This window comes from Ceratotherium simum, chromosome 7, assembly GCF_057802395.1.
Source record: "Ceratotherium simum simum isolate JZ-2026a chromosome 7, ASM5780239v1, whole genome shotgun sequence".
NCBI classification, from domain to species: domain Eukaryota; kingdom Metazoa; phylum Chordata; class Mammalia; order Perissodactyla; family Rhinocerotidae; genus Ceratotherium; species Ceratotherium simum.
Window position 1 is genome coordinate 53,948,273 of NC_141906.1, and position 15,220 is coordinate 53,963,492.

At 37.5% G+C, this 15,220-nt stretch overlaps 1 protein-coding gene across 2 annotated transcripts in view; it reads right to left on the reverse strand.

Moving 5' to 3' along the window:
• The window catches only part of TRPC6 (transient receptor potential cation channel subfamily C member 6), a 126,731-nt gene that overhangs the window by 14,399 nt on the left and 97,112 nt on the right, over window positions 1-15,220 (reverse strand). For both annotated transcript variants that reach the window (XM_004427410.3, XM_087433630.1), the window contains exons 5-7: window positions 11,178-11,394; window positions 3,253-3,486; window positions 1,115-1,379 (exon numbers count right to left, since the gene is read on the reverse strand). In XM_004427410.3, the coding sequence (XP_004427467.1) occupies window positions 1,115-1,379; window positions 3,253-3,486; window positions 11,178-11,394 (716 nt within the window). The remainder of the gene's footprint in view (window positions 1-1,114; window positions 1,380-3,252; window positions 3,487-11,177; window positions 11,395-15,220) is intronic.

Genomic DNA, 15,220 nt, shown 5'->3' on the forward strand with positions numbered 1-15,220 from the left:
GAGAAAATTCTTTACTTCCCTGAACCTCAGTTTTCTCTTCTGGAAATGGCTACAATAAATACTTCTTTCCAGGATTGTTTCAAGGATGAGGTAATATTGTACATATGAAGCAGAAAGCTCAATATCTGGGACATAATAAGCACTCAGTAAGTGCTATTAACATAACTACATAACCGCAGATGTTAACATTTAAATAACCCATAACTTTGGCAATGAAAGTTTTAAACGTATTACTTAGTAAAAATAATATGTTAGAGTCCTTTTGGGTCTCCTGCTCATTTACACTTCCACTCATATCCAATAAATAGATAATAATAGTATGTGTCTTAAGGAAAACATGACAATATAAACATAGCCAATGTTACCAAAATCACTGACATGTCTTAGGTAGGAATTTCAATGCTTTAGGCATAATTATTGACCAAAGCTAAGCCCTTCTGCTTAACCCAGGTGGTTTCATTTCTCTGATAAACTGAACTTTACAGGAATATGTATAACAATAGGTTATGCTTCAGTCGATGCTTCTCATTGTAACACTGAAGACCTAATATTTGAGTAATCTATTCCAAACATACTTTATAAAAAAACACGTATCCATGATGAACATAAGTCAAAACTCCTGTCACTATTGATAACTCGCATCTTCTCAATGATAAGATACAATGACTTGAATTAGAAAAGCAGCTGTTCTCACAGCCCGTGCCCCAGAAGTCTCTAGGAAGCAGAAGGGCACAGATGCTGAAGTCAAAGGACAAGTGGTTATGTCCTGGCTTTTCCACACACTAGCAGCTAGGCAGCATTCAGCAAGTTACTTAACTTTTCTGAACTTCAGCTTCCTCTTTTTGTGAAATAGAGATAATAAAATGATGCATGTGAGGTATTTACTGCAATATCTGTCTCTAAAAATGTTAGCTATTATTGCTTAATATTAGGAAGGTGCCTCCAATTTTGAGTACTTCCTACTCATTTTAAAATCCTCTCATTTTGCTAAAGAGGAAATGGAGATGAAGTTTTTACCCAAACATGATTTATCCCATGGACATATATGAATATTGTTAAGCTAACATTTATTTAATCTGCAATCACTGTGATCAAAACATCTGAGAGCACGTACGTGGTGAAGGCTTCATTTTGTTTTGCACCAATGTAGTAGGAGTAGAGGTTGAACATTCCGATCATAAAGGCCACAAACACCATGATGAATATGACCATGAACTTGAAGATGTCTTTCACTGTTCTTCCCAGTGATATCTGCAGAGGTCCAAAGCTTTCATTTGCTGGTAAAATATAAGCTATTCTAGAGAAACTTAAAACTACAGCAATTGCATAAAGACCTTCAGATATAATTTGAGGATCAGAGGGGTCCCACTTTATCCTGGCTAGGAAAAAGGAAAGACAAGAGTTATGGTGAGTTTAAGTTGTTTATTTAAGTAACTTCTTTTTTGGGAAAGAAATATAATTATATTAGCAATCTAGTTCCCGATGGAAGTCTCTGATCTTAAAGGGCTTCTTTAAGTGTCAGCTATATTTGAACGTCTGAATTTATTGAGAAAATGGCCCTCTTGGTTTGCTGGTAATTTTTCATAAGGGTATAAGGGTATAGTATAATGATTAGGAGCTCAAACTATAGACTCAGTATATGCAAAAATTCCAGTATTTGTGTGTGTGTGTGTATTCAACTGGAAAAACTGGTACAGATTACTTAACTTCTCTTAGCTTTTTATTTTCCTGTCTTTAAAAATGAGATAATATCACTCCTACCTCTCTCATCTGTTGTGAGAATTCAATAAGCCAACATACATTCAGTTTAGAAAGTGCTTGGCACTAAATAAATGGTAGCATTTATTATTTAATCTTAAACTGTAATTACACTATAATGTAATTTTGGGCTTGTGGAATACTTATAGTTATTTAAACTTACTAAAGTAATTTTTATTGGTCACCTAAGTATATTTTTATCATAAAAATGTAGCAATTATTCACTTATTAATTTTCCTGGCATATTTATATCAGGTCATCAAAAACCCAATTAAGAAACCATTAATGAAGAAAAATGCAAAACAATGTGTAAGAAAGAGGAAAAATATGATTATAAATTTGTATTTGCTTATTTGCTGAAAAGTGGAATTAGGAAAGGATGCAAGAAACTAATGAAAGCAGTTTCCTTTTTTAGAGTGCTTTGAATATAAGTACAAAATATAAATAGATAGCTTTGACTTTTAAAAATTCTGTTTATTAAAAAATTTGTTGAACATTAAAATAAATATTAAAAATTAATAATAAAAAAGAAATGCCTATATGATATAGCCAATAAACTCATAGAGATGCCAAGTGAATGTTAACTGATTTCTTATTAGAGGGTTTGAAATAAGTATTCAAAGGGAATCTGTTTTCTCCACTCCAGGATTCTACAAGGAGGGATTTTCCCTAAGCAAGTAACCGAACTATTTCCATTCCTTAGTCAGTTTCCTACTGAGGAGGTGGAATGACTTAGCTGATTGCTAAATTGGGAAGTATAACTGAGCATACTTGGTTAGGCTCTGCCCTCTTTTTCCTGAGAATTCTCCTCTGGTCCTCCATGGAGCAATCTCATATGATCAGGCACTTGCTCCCATACGCATCTGGGGAAAACTGCCCTGTCCACTGCTGTCTTAAAATTGGAGGATAAGTCTGCCTAATTCTGGTGTTCAATATTACAGAGCCCATTGGCTAATAGATTCAGAACTGTCTCATCCACCCTGAACTTTATCAATATTACAGATGATGATCTGGCCTCCATATTAGCTTTTTGTTTTATTTCTCATCTAGTTCAAAGCCTGGGTGAGAAAAAATGGTGTTATTTATCAAGGCCTTCCAGAAGCTCCAACAACTTCCTTGCTTTCAAATAGTTTATATGTCTTAGATGGAAACAATACTCAAATGTGTACTATTTTTAATAGACAAGAGAGAAAAAATAAATCCAAGATATAAGAGGCTTTCTCAATGGAGTTTTGTAGTTAGCTAATTGATCCAGGAGATCAATGTGATCAAGAATCACAATGATTCTTGTGATTAAGAGAGGTTTCCAGCCAGTAAAAAAACCAAAGGAAGAGGCAGAAAGCATGCTTCTTCAGATACAGATACTCTGAAGAAGCTGGAAACTAACCAACAATTATATGAGAACTGAGTAGTAACCAAACTACTACTGACATGTACTTTTACAAGAAATTTCTTCGTTTCTATTAACTTATTGACTGTGTGCTGTAAACTCACCCAAATTGTAGTATTTCACATTGTCTCCCAATGTGACTTTTGTCAAGTCCTTCAAAGTATCATTTGCATCAATGATGCTCTGGGCTTTGGAAGCATGCCAAAATGCCATGAATCTTGCAATGAAAGATGCTGCAAAGATCGCTAACATACCAAAATCAAGCATATTCCACAACTCAAACAAGTATTCTTTGGGGCCTTCAGTCCAAATTTCTTTACATTCAGCCCATATCATGCCTGCATTGGAAAAAGGTTAAAATATCAATGCAATTTCATTCCATCCTTAGCTCTTCAATAAAACAAAATCTTCAAAAGGTCTCAGTGTGACACTCAAAACTCTTCAAAATTTGGCCCCATCCCACCCATCTAGCCATAATTCCCATGTCTCCACAAATCCCACAGTCCAAATATCAGTGCATTATCTGAACGCAATTTGAAAAAGTTCATTAAGAGTCTTCAAAAAACATTCTTTGATCCATTAATTCTATACATAAAAAATATATTTAAAAGACGTTCATTGTAGGATTCTTTATAATAACCAAAACACACACATGCACCCACACTCACACACTCAAAATAGAAGTAATCATGGGACTTCCACAGGTGGAGTATTATGCAGCCATTTAATATAATATTTTAATTACCATGGGGTAGTGGCCAGGACAATGTACCTCACAGACTTCCAACTACAGGAATTTAATTAGCTGTGGGCCTTAGCTACCACATTCTGAAACCTATTGCCACTTTTACCCAAAGGCCATGCTTCCCATGGGCTGCTCCCAGCCAATGACTGAGGGCACCCCTTCTTGGGAGACATGGGACTCCTCTAATGGCCTACTGTGGCTCAAGGATATCCTGATGGCCTTGCAGAACTTTCCTTAGACTACATGGAGATCTAGGATGCTTCTACCTAACTTTCCTTCCCTCCGTCCTTCCCTCAGGATCAGACTTGCATCCCAGTGTGACAGCCCTGGCAACCTTCTTCAGCTCCCTACCCATTTTTTCTCACATGAAATTTCCCTTAATAAAATTGTTTTACATTTAATCCTGTCTTTAAACGTGCTTCTTGGAGGAGCTGGACTAACACACATTGGAAAATGTTTGTCATCAATATTTAAACATGTTAAGAGCCAGCCCTAATGGCCTAGTGGTTAAAGTTCGGTGCACTCCACTTCAGTAGCCTGGATTCAGTTCCTGGGCAAGGAACCCCTGACACCACTCATCTGTCAGTAGCCATGCTGTGGTGGTGGCTCACACAGGAGAACTAGAAGGACTTACAACTAGGATACACAGCTATGTACTGGGACTTTGGAGAGGAAAAAAAGAAAGAGAGAGGAAAATTGGCAACAGATGTTAGTTCAGGGTGAATCTTTCCCAGCAAAAAAAAAAAAAAAAAAAAACACATTTAAAACAAACAAACAAAAAAACCATGTTAAGTAAAACAGTTAAAACTGTTACGTATTCTACAACTTTATGTTTAAAACAAGACTAGTAAAAGACTAGAAGCAATTATAGGAACATATTAATAGTAATTGTCTCTTGTTGATGGAATTATTAATAATATTGCATATTCTCTCTAAAATTTAGTGCAATATTTAGGAGCATAGGTTTTGGGATCAGACTGCCATGGATTTGAGACCTTGTTCTTCCACTTATCAGCTATGTAATCTTTAGCAAGTTACTTCAACTTTCTAAAACTCATTTTGTAAAATGGGGATGACACTAGTTTGTTCCTACTTCATAGGATTGTCATAAGATAGTAAAATAATATATGTAAAATTCACAGCCCAGTATCTGGCACTTGGGGAAAAAAACGACTAACATTTACTGAGAAGTTACTATTTTAAGTTTTCTATGATTAGCACACACTTTCTTTTTTTTCTTCTTCTTTGTAAGGAAGATTAGCCCTGAGCTAACATCCATTGCCAATCCTCCTCTTTTTGCCGGAGAAGATTTGCCCTGGGCTAACATCTGTGCCCATCTTCCCCTACCTTACATGGGACGCTGCCACAGCATGGCTTGACAAGTGGTGCGTCAGTGCGCGCCCAGGTTCTGAACCCCAGAACCCCAGGCCGCCGAAGCAGAGCACGTTAACTTAACTGTTAAGCCACCGGGCAGGCCCGACATATTTTCTTTCTTAATTTGAAGAATCTTACTTTTTATATTAAAGAGAAGTTACTTTACCCCTATTACCTTTAAGACACCCTACTCTGACATCCTGCCTTCTCCTAGAGCCATGTGGAGAAATACAATCCAAACTCCAACAATCAATCAAAACCTACCTCCAATCAAGAAGCCTTTCATAGTCCCCTAGTTGAAATTAATCTTTTCCCTTTCCCCCAGTGACCACCTGCCCCAAATTCTCACATTTGTCATGAACCTCTATCACGGAACCTGCCATGCGATGGCTGTGGAGCTCTGCAGGGATTAAGAAAATGCCATAGTCTATGCTCTCCAGCAGCTTACTATGTGCTTTTCTCAAAACCGGCATTCAATGCAGCACAGAGGATGTGATCTTAAGAGAAGACAACCTCATTATTTATTTTCAATTACTCCAAGTTAAGAAGACACTAGGATGGAACTCATATATACTTTAGTGGATCAAATTTAAAACAGGAAATACTGCTTGTGTACACTCACACATGCACACACCCATACACACACAAACCATGAGCAGGGGTGAAAAAGTCTGAAGGCAGCCTTCTTTTTGCGGTCCCTGGGTTCCTGCCAGCTTCCTCAACAGGAGACAAGGATAGCTTAGAGTAACTGAAGCACGGGCTGAAAGGGACATTTAAACTCATGTCGTATAGTCCAGTTGTTTCCAAAGCTGCCTTTCCTTCCTCCCGCTTCTCCTCCATCTTATTCTCTCCCTCGCTTTAAGAAGTAGAATTCTTGGTAAAAACGATATCTTAATAAAGTTTAAAAACAAAACAAGTACAGTGGACTATTCTGTCTGAAAGAAGAGCTCCTGCCTTATTTCCCTGAAGCTCCCCAGGAGCTGCCAAGCTTAGTTTGAAATCCCCCATCTAGTCCAACTTCTCTCGCAAGCAAGGGACTTCTCCACGGGGATCAAGCCTCTGCTTGAATGCGTCTGGAGATGAGGTGCTTACTGCTTCTGAAGGCTGCTCACCCCGTTGTTGAGTTTTCAGGAAGTACCCCTTTAGTGTGGATCCAAAGGTGCTAATTCTGCCCTCTAGAGCAGTACAGCATGAGTCTGCTCATGCTTACATTTCTTTACATTTCTTTACATTTCTTACATTTCTTAAAACAACCTTTACATTTCTTTACATTTCTTAAAACAACATAAAACAAAACAAAAACACCTGTGTGCTCATTAAATCTACTCTTCTCCGGCAGAGGCAGGTTAACCACGGAGCTAGTGAAACTTAAGCTTCAAGACGCCTTATTTGCCCAGGCTTCTTCAAGGGCCCTGTTTTGTCTTCTTTTTCTCTAAATGGGGTCCTACAAATAAACAAACTACAGGATCCACAATCCTTGGGTTCCACCCCCCACCCCATCCTCCAGACTGAGCTTCCCTAGTCCCCTCAAGTGCTGTCCTGTGGAGGGCCACTCACTCTTCTGGCTGCTTTCCTTGGGTTGCTCCCTATTGGCCCATTGCCTACATGCGGCACCTAGAGCCATGCACAGTCCTGAGGACGTGGACTAGCCAGTGCATGGGACAGTGGGGTAATTACAGCCCTTGACTGCAGTCTCTCCTTTTGTGGAAGAGTCAACCCGGAATTGCATTTGCTTCCTCAGCAGCTCACACTGGACATTAAGTTAAGAGTTCTCCTTGGGACCTCTTCACGTGAAGTGTCATCAAGCCTGTCTCCCTTCTCTGTGTTCCCGCTACACCTCCTCTCATTGGTCTGAGCTCACCATTCAGCCTTGTCAAGATCTCCTGGAACGGAATTGACGGAACGTCAATTCCGTCATTCAGCCTTTCAACTTTTTGTCAACTAAAAATTAGATAATTTTCTTTCTGTGACGAATATTGTGAGTCTTTGCTCTCAAACCAACAAGCGTCTGACCTAAGTAGGCCACTTCTTATTAATATTTCCAGAAGTACAACAACTTACTTTCAAGAATAACTTCAAAAAGAAAAATAAGTACCAGTGTCAGAAACTGAACCAGGTGTCTAACATATGCCGTAAAGTATTAGCTGTCTGTTCTGAGTTATTGTTTTTGCTTTAAACAAACACTGTGAGGTAATCTCTGAATCTCAAATACAAAGTTTAGTGGACCAATAGTTCCACGGAAAATGTTTTTATTCATAAAATTAAAAGTTAATGTAATATTTTTGGTTTAGGTTTCTAAGTGAAAAAGGAAAACTTCTAATGTTTATTAAGAACATAGTATGAGAAGAGTGAATTATGTTTGATAAAGAATAAAGTGAACATTCATCATATCTAATCTCCTTCACAAAATTTAATGTTTTCAAAGTTTCATCTTGAACTAAAGAGAGGTGACTTCATCATCATGGCAGCATGAAAGGATCCTTTTGTCCATCTCCTTCAATCTATAGTGAGTAAAGCATTGATAACCCAATAAAGGCTACATTGCCCAACACACCAGGATGCCAGAGAGATCCACACATAGGTACATATGAAGGTGGGTAGATTGGAGCACATAGAGGAGGCAAACTGGGGCAACAGTGAAAGTGGTTCCTAGCATTCTGGCCCCCCAGCTGTGGCAGCTGAGCCAGCCACCCTCAGCCCCAGAACCTGGTGGGCAGCAGCAGAGGTGCCCATGTGACTCTGGCTTCCCAGCTACTCTGGCACCTGAGGCCATGGGGAATGGAGATGCAGCGGAGGCAGAATCCCACAATCCTAGGCTCTGGCTGCAGCTCAGAGCCTGGTAGCAGCAGTAGAAGGGCACGTACAACTTGGACCTCCCAAACACAGTGGCACCTGCAGCCACAAGGAAAGGGGCAACAGCAGAGGCAGTGCCCCATGAAACCACTCCCTCCTCATTGCCCCCCTCCCCACTCCATGACAGCAAGGCTTCCAACCGAGGTGATCCTGGATGGTGCAGAGGTGTTAGCCATCCCTGTACCTCAGGCAGGGAAGCCAGCTACTGCAGCTACACCAGTAACAATAAGGCATCAGTGACCCCCAGAGGCTCGGGCACAGGGGATGAGAGTACCCTGTGACACCCCTAATAGAGGTGGCGGAGGGTAGAACACACGGATCCTCAAATACAGCCAGAGGCAGCTCAGGTAAGAGAAACAAAAACTAGTGCTATAGACCACCTACTGAAAAACAAAGGAAAGCCTTCTAATCTCCAGTAGGTTGAATAGTCAGAATCAAAGCTATACCTAAATAAGAAAAGTATTTGCTATGACACATGTACCAGCAGAAGAACAACTCACCAAGCACCACGAAAAACCATGGTAACACGGCATCACAAAAAGAAAATCAACAATTCTCCAGAAACCAAACATTAAGTCATGGAAGATTGCGATCTAACTGATAGATAATGCAAAATAGCTGTTATGAAGAAACTCAGTGAGCTACAAGAAAACTCAGAGAGGCAGTTCAATGAACTCACGAATAAAATCATTAAACTAAGGAGTCATATCTTGCTTAATATGTTTCAGTAGGAAATACCACTTCTAAATAAAAGTAACATATGAACTCTCAGTGATGAGGTTAATAATAATCATAATTATATGAAATTTATTGGACACTTCCTATGTGCCAAGACCTGTATTATGTACTTTGGATACACTAACACACAAAACACTATGGCACATAAGCACTTAGTTTAACAAGATAAATGCAGTGTCCAAATGATTGTTTGTTCTTATTTTAAATCAAGTATTCAAAGTGAAATATAATTTATTTCTTATAGTTTTTCAGTGTTAGGTAAATATCAATTAAACTAGAAAAGAAAGAGTGGAAAATTAAAGTCCTCTTCTTTATTTAAGGCTTATCATTACTTTAACGATGCTATCCATGTGTTAGCCACTGTCCATATTTCTCCTTGGTACATATCCAAGAAATGAAGTGATTCAGAAGTTTTAAGTAACTCTCAACGCTGTTGAATTACCTCATAAGCATTTAAAATTATCATATGGTAATTTGTATAGGGCTTCATAATATTTCAATTGATCATCCTATGGGGCCCCAGCGTGAAGAAGCCAAGAAGACATCCCCTGCCCTAGAAGTGAAATAAAACTGACTGTAGATGCTTCTCCAGATCACTGGCAGAGAACCAAGCTTAGGGACTACTAAAGGTTTTGTGTAAAGATTCCTTGAGTCCTCTTCTCTTTACACTCTTCACATAACCACCCTAGGTGATCTCATGCATAGTCAGGGCCTTAAGTACCATCTGGGAAATGAAGATTGCTGAAACTTTATCCACATCTCAGGGTTCCTTCAGGGGTTTTATTGTCTGTTATTTAGCAGACATCTTCACTTGGAAATCTCGTGGGCACTTCAAAGTCAATCAGAACCCACACTTCATTAACAGCTTTCCATTCTCCAGACCCAAGCATGATCGTCCTTCTATATTCTCCCTCTTAGAGTTACCACCTAGTAATCCAAGACAGAATTCCCAGCTCTCCCTTTCCATGTACAATAAATCACCAAGTTTTCTGAAGAGTATCTTTTAAGAAGCTCTCAAGTCCTTTCCCCCATCCCCTGAGTTCTTGTCCTCATCCTCCTCACAGGGATCGCTTCAATTGTCTCTCAGTCTCCAGACTCACTCCTCCGCTAAGCCTCCCTTTACCTCACAACCCTGTGAGCTTTCTAAAATGTGACCTGATCACATCACCAACAGCTGAAAACCATCCTCTAGCCATCTCACCACCCTTATCTCCCATTACACACATTCACAAATGCACCTGCGCTCCAGCTGGGTCTAACTCTTAATAACATTGCAAGTGTGCCAGCTGTTGTCCTAATTCCACACCATTGCATCTAATGTTTCCACACCTTGTAGTGTCCTTACTGCCCATAAACACTCGGTCTGGTTAACATTTCCTTATCTTCAAAGTCTCCGATTGAAGGTACACTCCAGGGAGGCCTTCTCTGCCCCTTCCACTCAGATTTAGATGCCCAATTGGTGTATGTTCATAACACTCTAACAGCTCCTCAATTATAGTATTTGTCATATAGCTTTAATTATTGATTTACTCACTGACCTACTCCCTAGACTTAACCTCCTTGACTGCAAGGCCTGTGTCTCATTCACCTCAGTATCCTCATTACCTAACAAAGGTACTTAATAGCTATTGTATTTATTCATTCATAAATATCCAATTGAAATATCGTTCTCACTTGCATTATATTTAATGACAAGCCACATGTATGATTGATTCCAAAGACAAATAGTGTAGCAGTTAAGACTGCATTCCCACTGTTTCACTTCCCATCTGGGAAATCTAAAGCAAATTGCTTAATCCTCACATAATGCTGCAAGGTAGATGTCATTATTATGTTAAGTGTTATTATTACGTTAGATTAGAAAACAGGCACAGAGAGTGTGTGATTTGATGTACGTAAAGTGCTTTGAACAGGTCCTGGTACACAATAAATGTTCAGTAAACACGAGTGTCTATTAGCTTCAGTTCCTATTAAATTTCAACATAACATCATGTGGTTGTTTTGAAGCTTGAAGTCACAGCTCTCCCACAAGATGAATGGCAGTTTTTCGTCACTGGCAGAGTATGATTAATACGATCATGTTCATTTTCTTCCTGGCTGTTTCTTGGAAATTCAAAAAGCACATAGCACGTGAGAAGACTATGGCACCGGTAATGAACCCAAGATAACTGTGCTTTAAAAACACACAAAAATATCACGGTGTGTAATGCACTGTATCATGCTGTATACATTTGTATAATGATGTGCGAAGGAATCAGTGTCATTCAGTCCAACTGCTAAGGCTGCAAAAATAAATGATGACGGAAAATCAGTCTTTACCTATTACCCAGGATATAATGAGCATCTCCATCCACGAGAAGCAGGATGTTTTCATCCTGAACAGCTGTTTTGCATTATCTGTGCTGGTTTCATTAGGAAGGAGTTTGGTGCCTTCAAATCTGTCAGCTGCATTCATGACTAGTAGTCCCAGAAAAATGGTGAAGGAGGCTGCGTGTGCTACGAACTTCATGAATGGTCCACGCATTATCTTCCCCATCTGCCACAACACACACCAAAAGAAAATCTTAACTTTGTTTTGTACACTTTGCAAAACACACATGCATATACACAAGAATAAACATCTGTGTACTACAACGTGCTCCTAAGATAATTATGTATATTTATATAACTAATGACGGAGTAATAACTCTTTATGCTGTTAAAAAAATTTTGGTCACATTCCTCATCTACCTATGCTGATGTTCTTGATTGATAATTAAATAAATTACCTTTTCTATTAAATGATATTTAAGTTCCTAAATATTATATTACATTGACAAAATAACATTTTATTAATAATGACAAAAGGCAGAGCATAGTATCAACATTATTCATAAAAAGCAAACTAATTTAGCAGGCATGAAGTGTTGAGGAAGCAGCAATGATAATATCAAAGTGAGTTTACTTTGCAACGTATAAATCCTTGGTTGATATTTGCCCATACGTATATTTCATTGACATAGGTGCAAGTCAGGCCTCAAGTGATCTTGCTATGCTGCTGATGTTGTAAATGGAGTAACATCATGAGTACCAAGAAGAGAACTCCCAACTGAGGACAAGACAGCAGGCAGTTCCCATAACGTATTGGAACGATGTCCTGGAATGACACTGGATTTCAAGTCCAACATTTTTAGGTTTGAGTTCCAGTTTCATTCCCTCATTAGCTGAGTGGCAATGAGTGAATTTCCTAAATTATGGGAAAATCAGATTCTTCATAGGGAATATGGAGACAATAAAAGCTCTCGTGTCTCTACAGTACAGGATTCATTTCTGCTCGAGATGCATGAATCCTAGCTGGGGCAGAGGGAGGGTATGTGTCCAGGATGTGTCTCAAGGGTTCTGTGCATCCCCTGAAATGGTAAGCAAAACTCAGTATGTGTGTGCAGGATTTCTTCTTAGGAAAGGGCCCATAGCTTTCAACAGCTTTTCAAATGAGTTGATTATTATAGAAAAATTTCTAAATTAATAATCATACCACTGACACTTAGCCTGTACTTAGATGTACCAAATACTGTTTTAAGTGTATTACTCTGTTAACTTATGTCATCATTACAACAATCCAAAGGAGTAGGTGCTACTAAAATGCCCATTTTACAGATGAAGAAACTAAGGAAGGTCCAGAAACTCACTTAAAGGTCACATAGCTCATAAGTAGTAGAGGTGGAATTTGAACCAGGCATTCTTATTTCAGAGTTAATGCTTCTATTTGGTTTACAAAACAATTTCATATTTTCTCATTAAAGTACCTATGCATGTAAATTCTTAGAGCAATCGAAGAAAGTTCTTCTAAGATTTAAAAAAGTTAAATGCTGTAATGGAAGAAATGCGATCAGTGTTCTCTGTTCCTATAAACTTTGTCTATATGGTTTTCAAAATCATAAAAGTTAGAGCTGGAATGAATCATATAGTTTAGTCCCTTCTCTCTTGATCTTTAGAATCTTAGGCTGGGAGATTATCAGAACATGTGTGTGTGTGTATCTATCTATCTATCTATCTATCTATCTATCTATCTATCTATCTATCTATATCAATCTATCATCTATCTATCTATCCATCTATCCATATGTCTATCATCTATCCAGTTTTAAGCCAATGGATCCATATAGTTAGATATATTGCAAAGCCAATCCAAAGTTACTTTGTAAAAATCTGCTGTAAAAATGATGCCTAAAAACCATACTTCCATAAGAATGCTCATTAGATGCTCATTAGATTCAATCAGAGTATTTTTTGTTTGTGTTTTTTTAGATCCTGTTTAAATAGAACTAAATCTGCTGTAAAAATCATGTCTAAAGACCATATTTTCATAAGAATGCTCATTAGATTGAATCAAAGAGTATTTTTTGTGGTTTTTTAGATCCTGTTTAAATAGAACTCTCAAATCAAATGAGGGAAAGGTAAAACATGTGGGAGACAAAGTAAGTTTAATTTTCTTTTGCCTGTTGTCCTTAGCTATGTTTTTTAAAAAATATGGACTGTTAGAAAATGAACATTAATGCATCTTTAATTTTTTGCCATGGTATGATGCATATACAATTTTAATTCTACAATGTTTTAAATATGATTTATTTTAACCATGTATTATAGCAAATGAAAATTTATTGCAAGATTCAATATCTTCCTTGTGGAAAAAGCTATTATTATTAATCTTAAATCACTTTTTAATAATTCTGAATTTATTTGACTGTTGTGGAAAACTGGGATTGGGGCAATGCCTGGTAGTAGTGAAATCCATGGAAAACTTTTTTATTTCCCACCTTGTTCCAGAAAGAATCAGAGGTGACCTTCAAAATACAAAATTACCAAAAACACAAGAGAGCACAAATTAAAATAGGAGAAGGAGAAGAAGAATAGAAAAAGTTGGGAATTTAGAATGGGGTTGAGAATAAAGCTACACACATTGGAGTGGGCCACAGATCTGAGAGCCCTGGACCTGGAGTTTAGCTGTGTTTAACTGTGTGCTGGACACATCTCAAGTCAATGCTAGTGACCCAGGGCAGGGTGTCTGGTCTGTGTCTCACACCTGACCTGCTTGCCTTCCTTCTTCAGTGGGTTACTGGCCCTTATGTAATATTACAACTTCTTTATTTTATTCAGAAAGGAAAGAGGAGAATCAAACCAGGCATTTTTGTTGCTTATTAAACATTCTAGTGTAAAGAAAAAAAATCAGGCAAATAAACAAACAAACAAAAAAATAAAAAAATCTTGGTTGTCAGGAGACTAAAATGGTGTCTTTGGATATTCACAGCCTCTATTTCTTATTACAAATCATCGAGAGTTGTGTTTCTCTTTAAACTAGGGGAGATTTTGGCACCATTCAATGGCTTTTAGGAATTAAAGGGAGTTATACATTTTAGTAAAATGTGTCATCTATATATTCTGGAATGTAAACAAATTTCTAAAAAAATAACTATCAAGAAGAAGACTTATTAATTGAACAAGGCGAGCAATTGATGTAGCTGGCAAATTATTGAGGGAAAGCATTAAAAGAAATATTTACCTTTAAATATTATATGTCATACTCTTTTCAAGTATTTATTGATGATCAAATATCTAAGTACCAAATACCAATGGAAATAGAAAAAGTTGAAACTAGCTTAAACTAAAATAATTTAAAATCAGAGCATGACCTATTTTTATTGTAACGAACATAAAATATATTTGGATTATGGTGGAAAAAGAGCACAAGTAAGAACAAAAGAAGTTTCTGAAAGGAGAAGCGAGCAGATTTTAGGAGAGAAAACCAACTTTAAACACAAACAGGGACTCTGTCAAGGTGCATAGGCCTGCAATTTGATCTCACTTAATTTTCATGGATGTGTTAGAAAATTTTAAATATTTAAAACAGTATTTTAAATAAAGTGTCAATATAGCTTGAGCAATCTCCACCCATAAAAAAAAAATTAATTCTGTAACCTGTAATGATGTTTATGTTCATTGCTAAAGAGAAAAATTGTAAAATAAGATTTTATCATCACGTTTCAAAGACTAAGTAACAGTAAAATAGATTTTATTTTATTTTATTTTTATTTTTATTTTTTTTGTGAGGAAGGTCAGCCCTGAGCTAACATCCGTGCCGATCTTCCTCTTTTTTGCTGAGGAAGACCGGCTCTGAGCTAACATCAAAATAGATTTTAGATATGAAAAAAAATACCTTGACAGTGTCCTTTTAATTTGATGATTTGCCTCAGTGTTCATAAATGAGGATGGAAAACAGATGCCAGAAAGAAACATGGCCAGGGAAGAAGAAATAGTGAAGGAAATCAGGTTAATTAGGATTCAATCAAAATTTAAGAAATGTGTAACTCATAGAACTGCCAAAA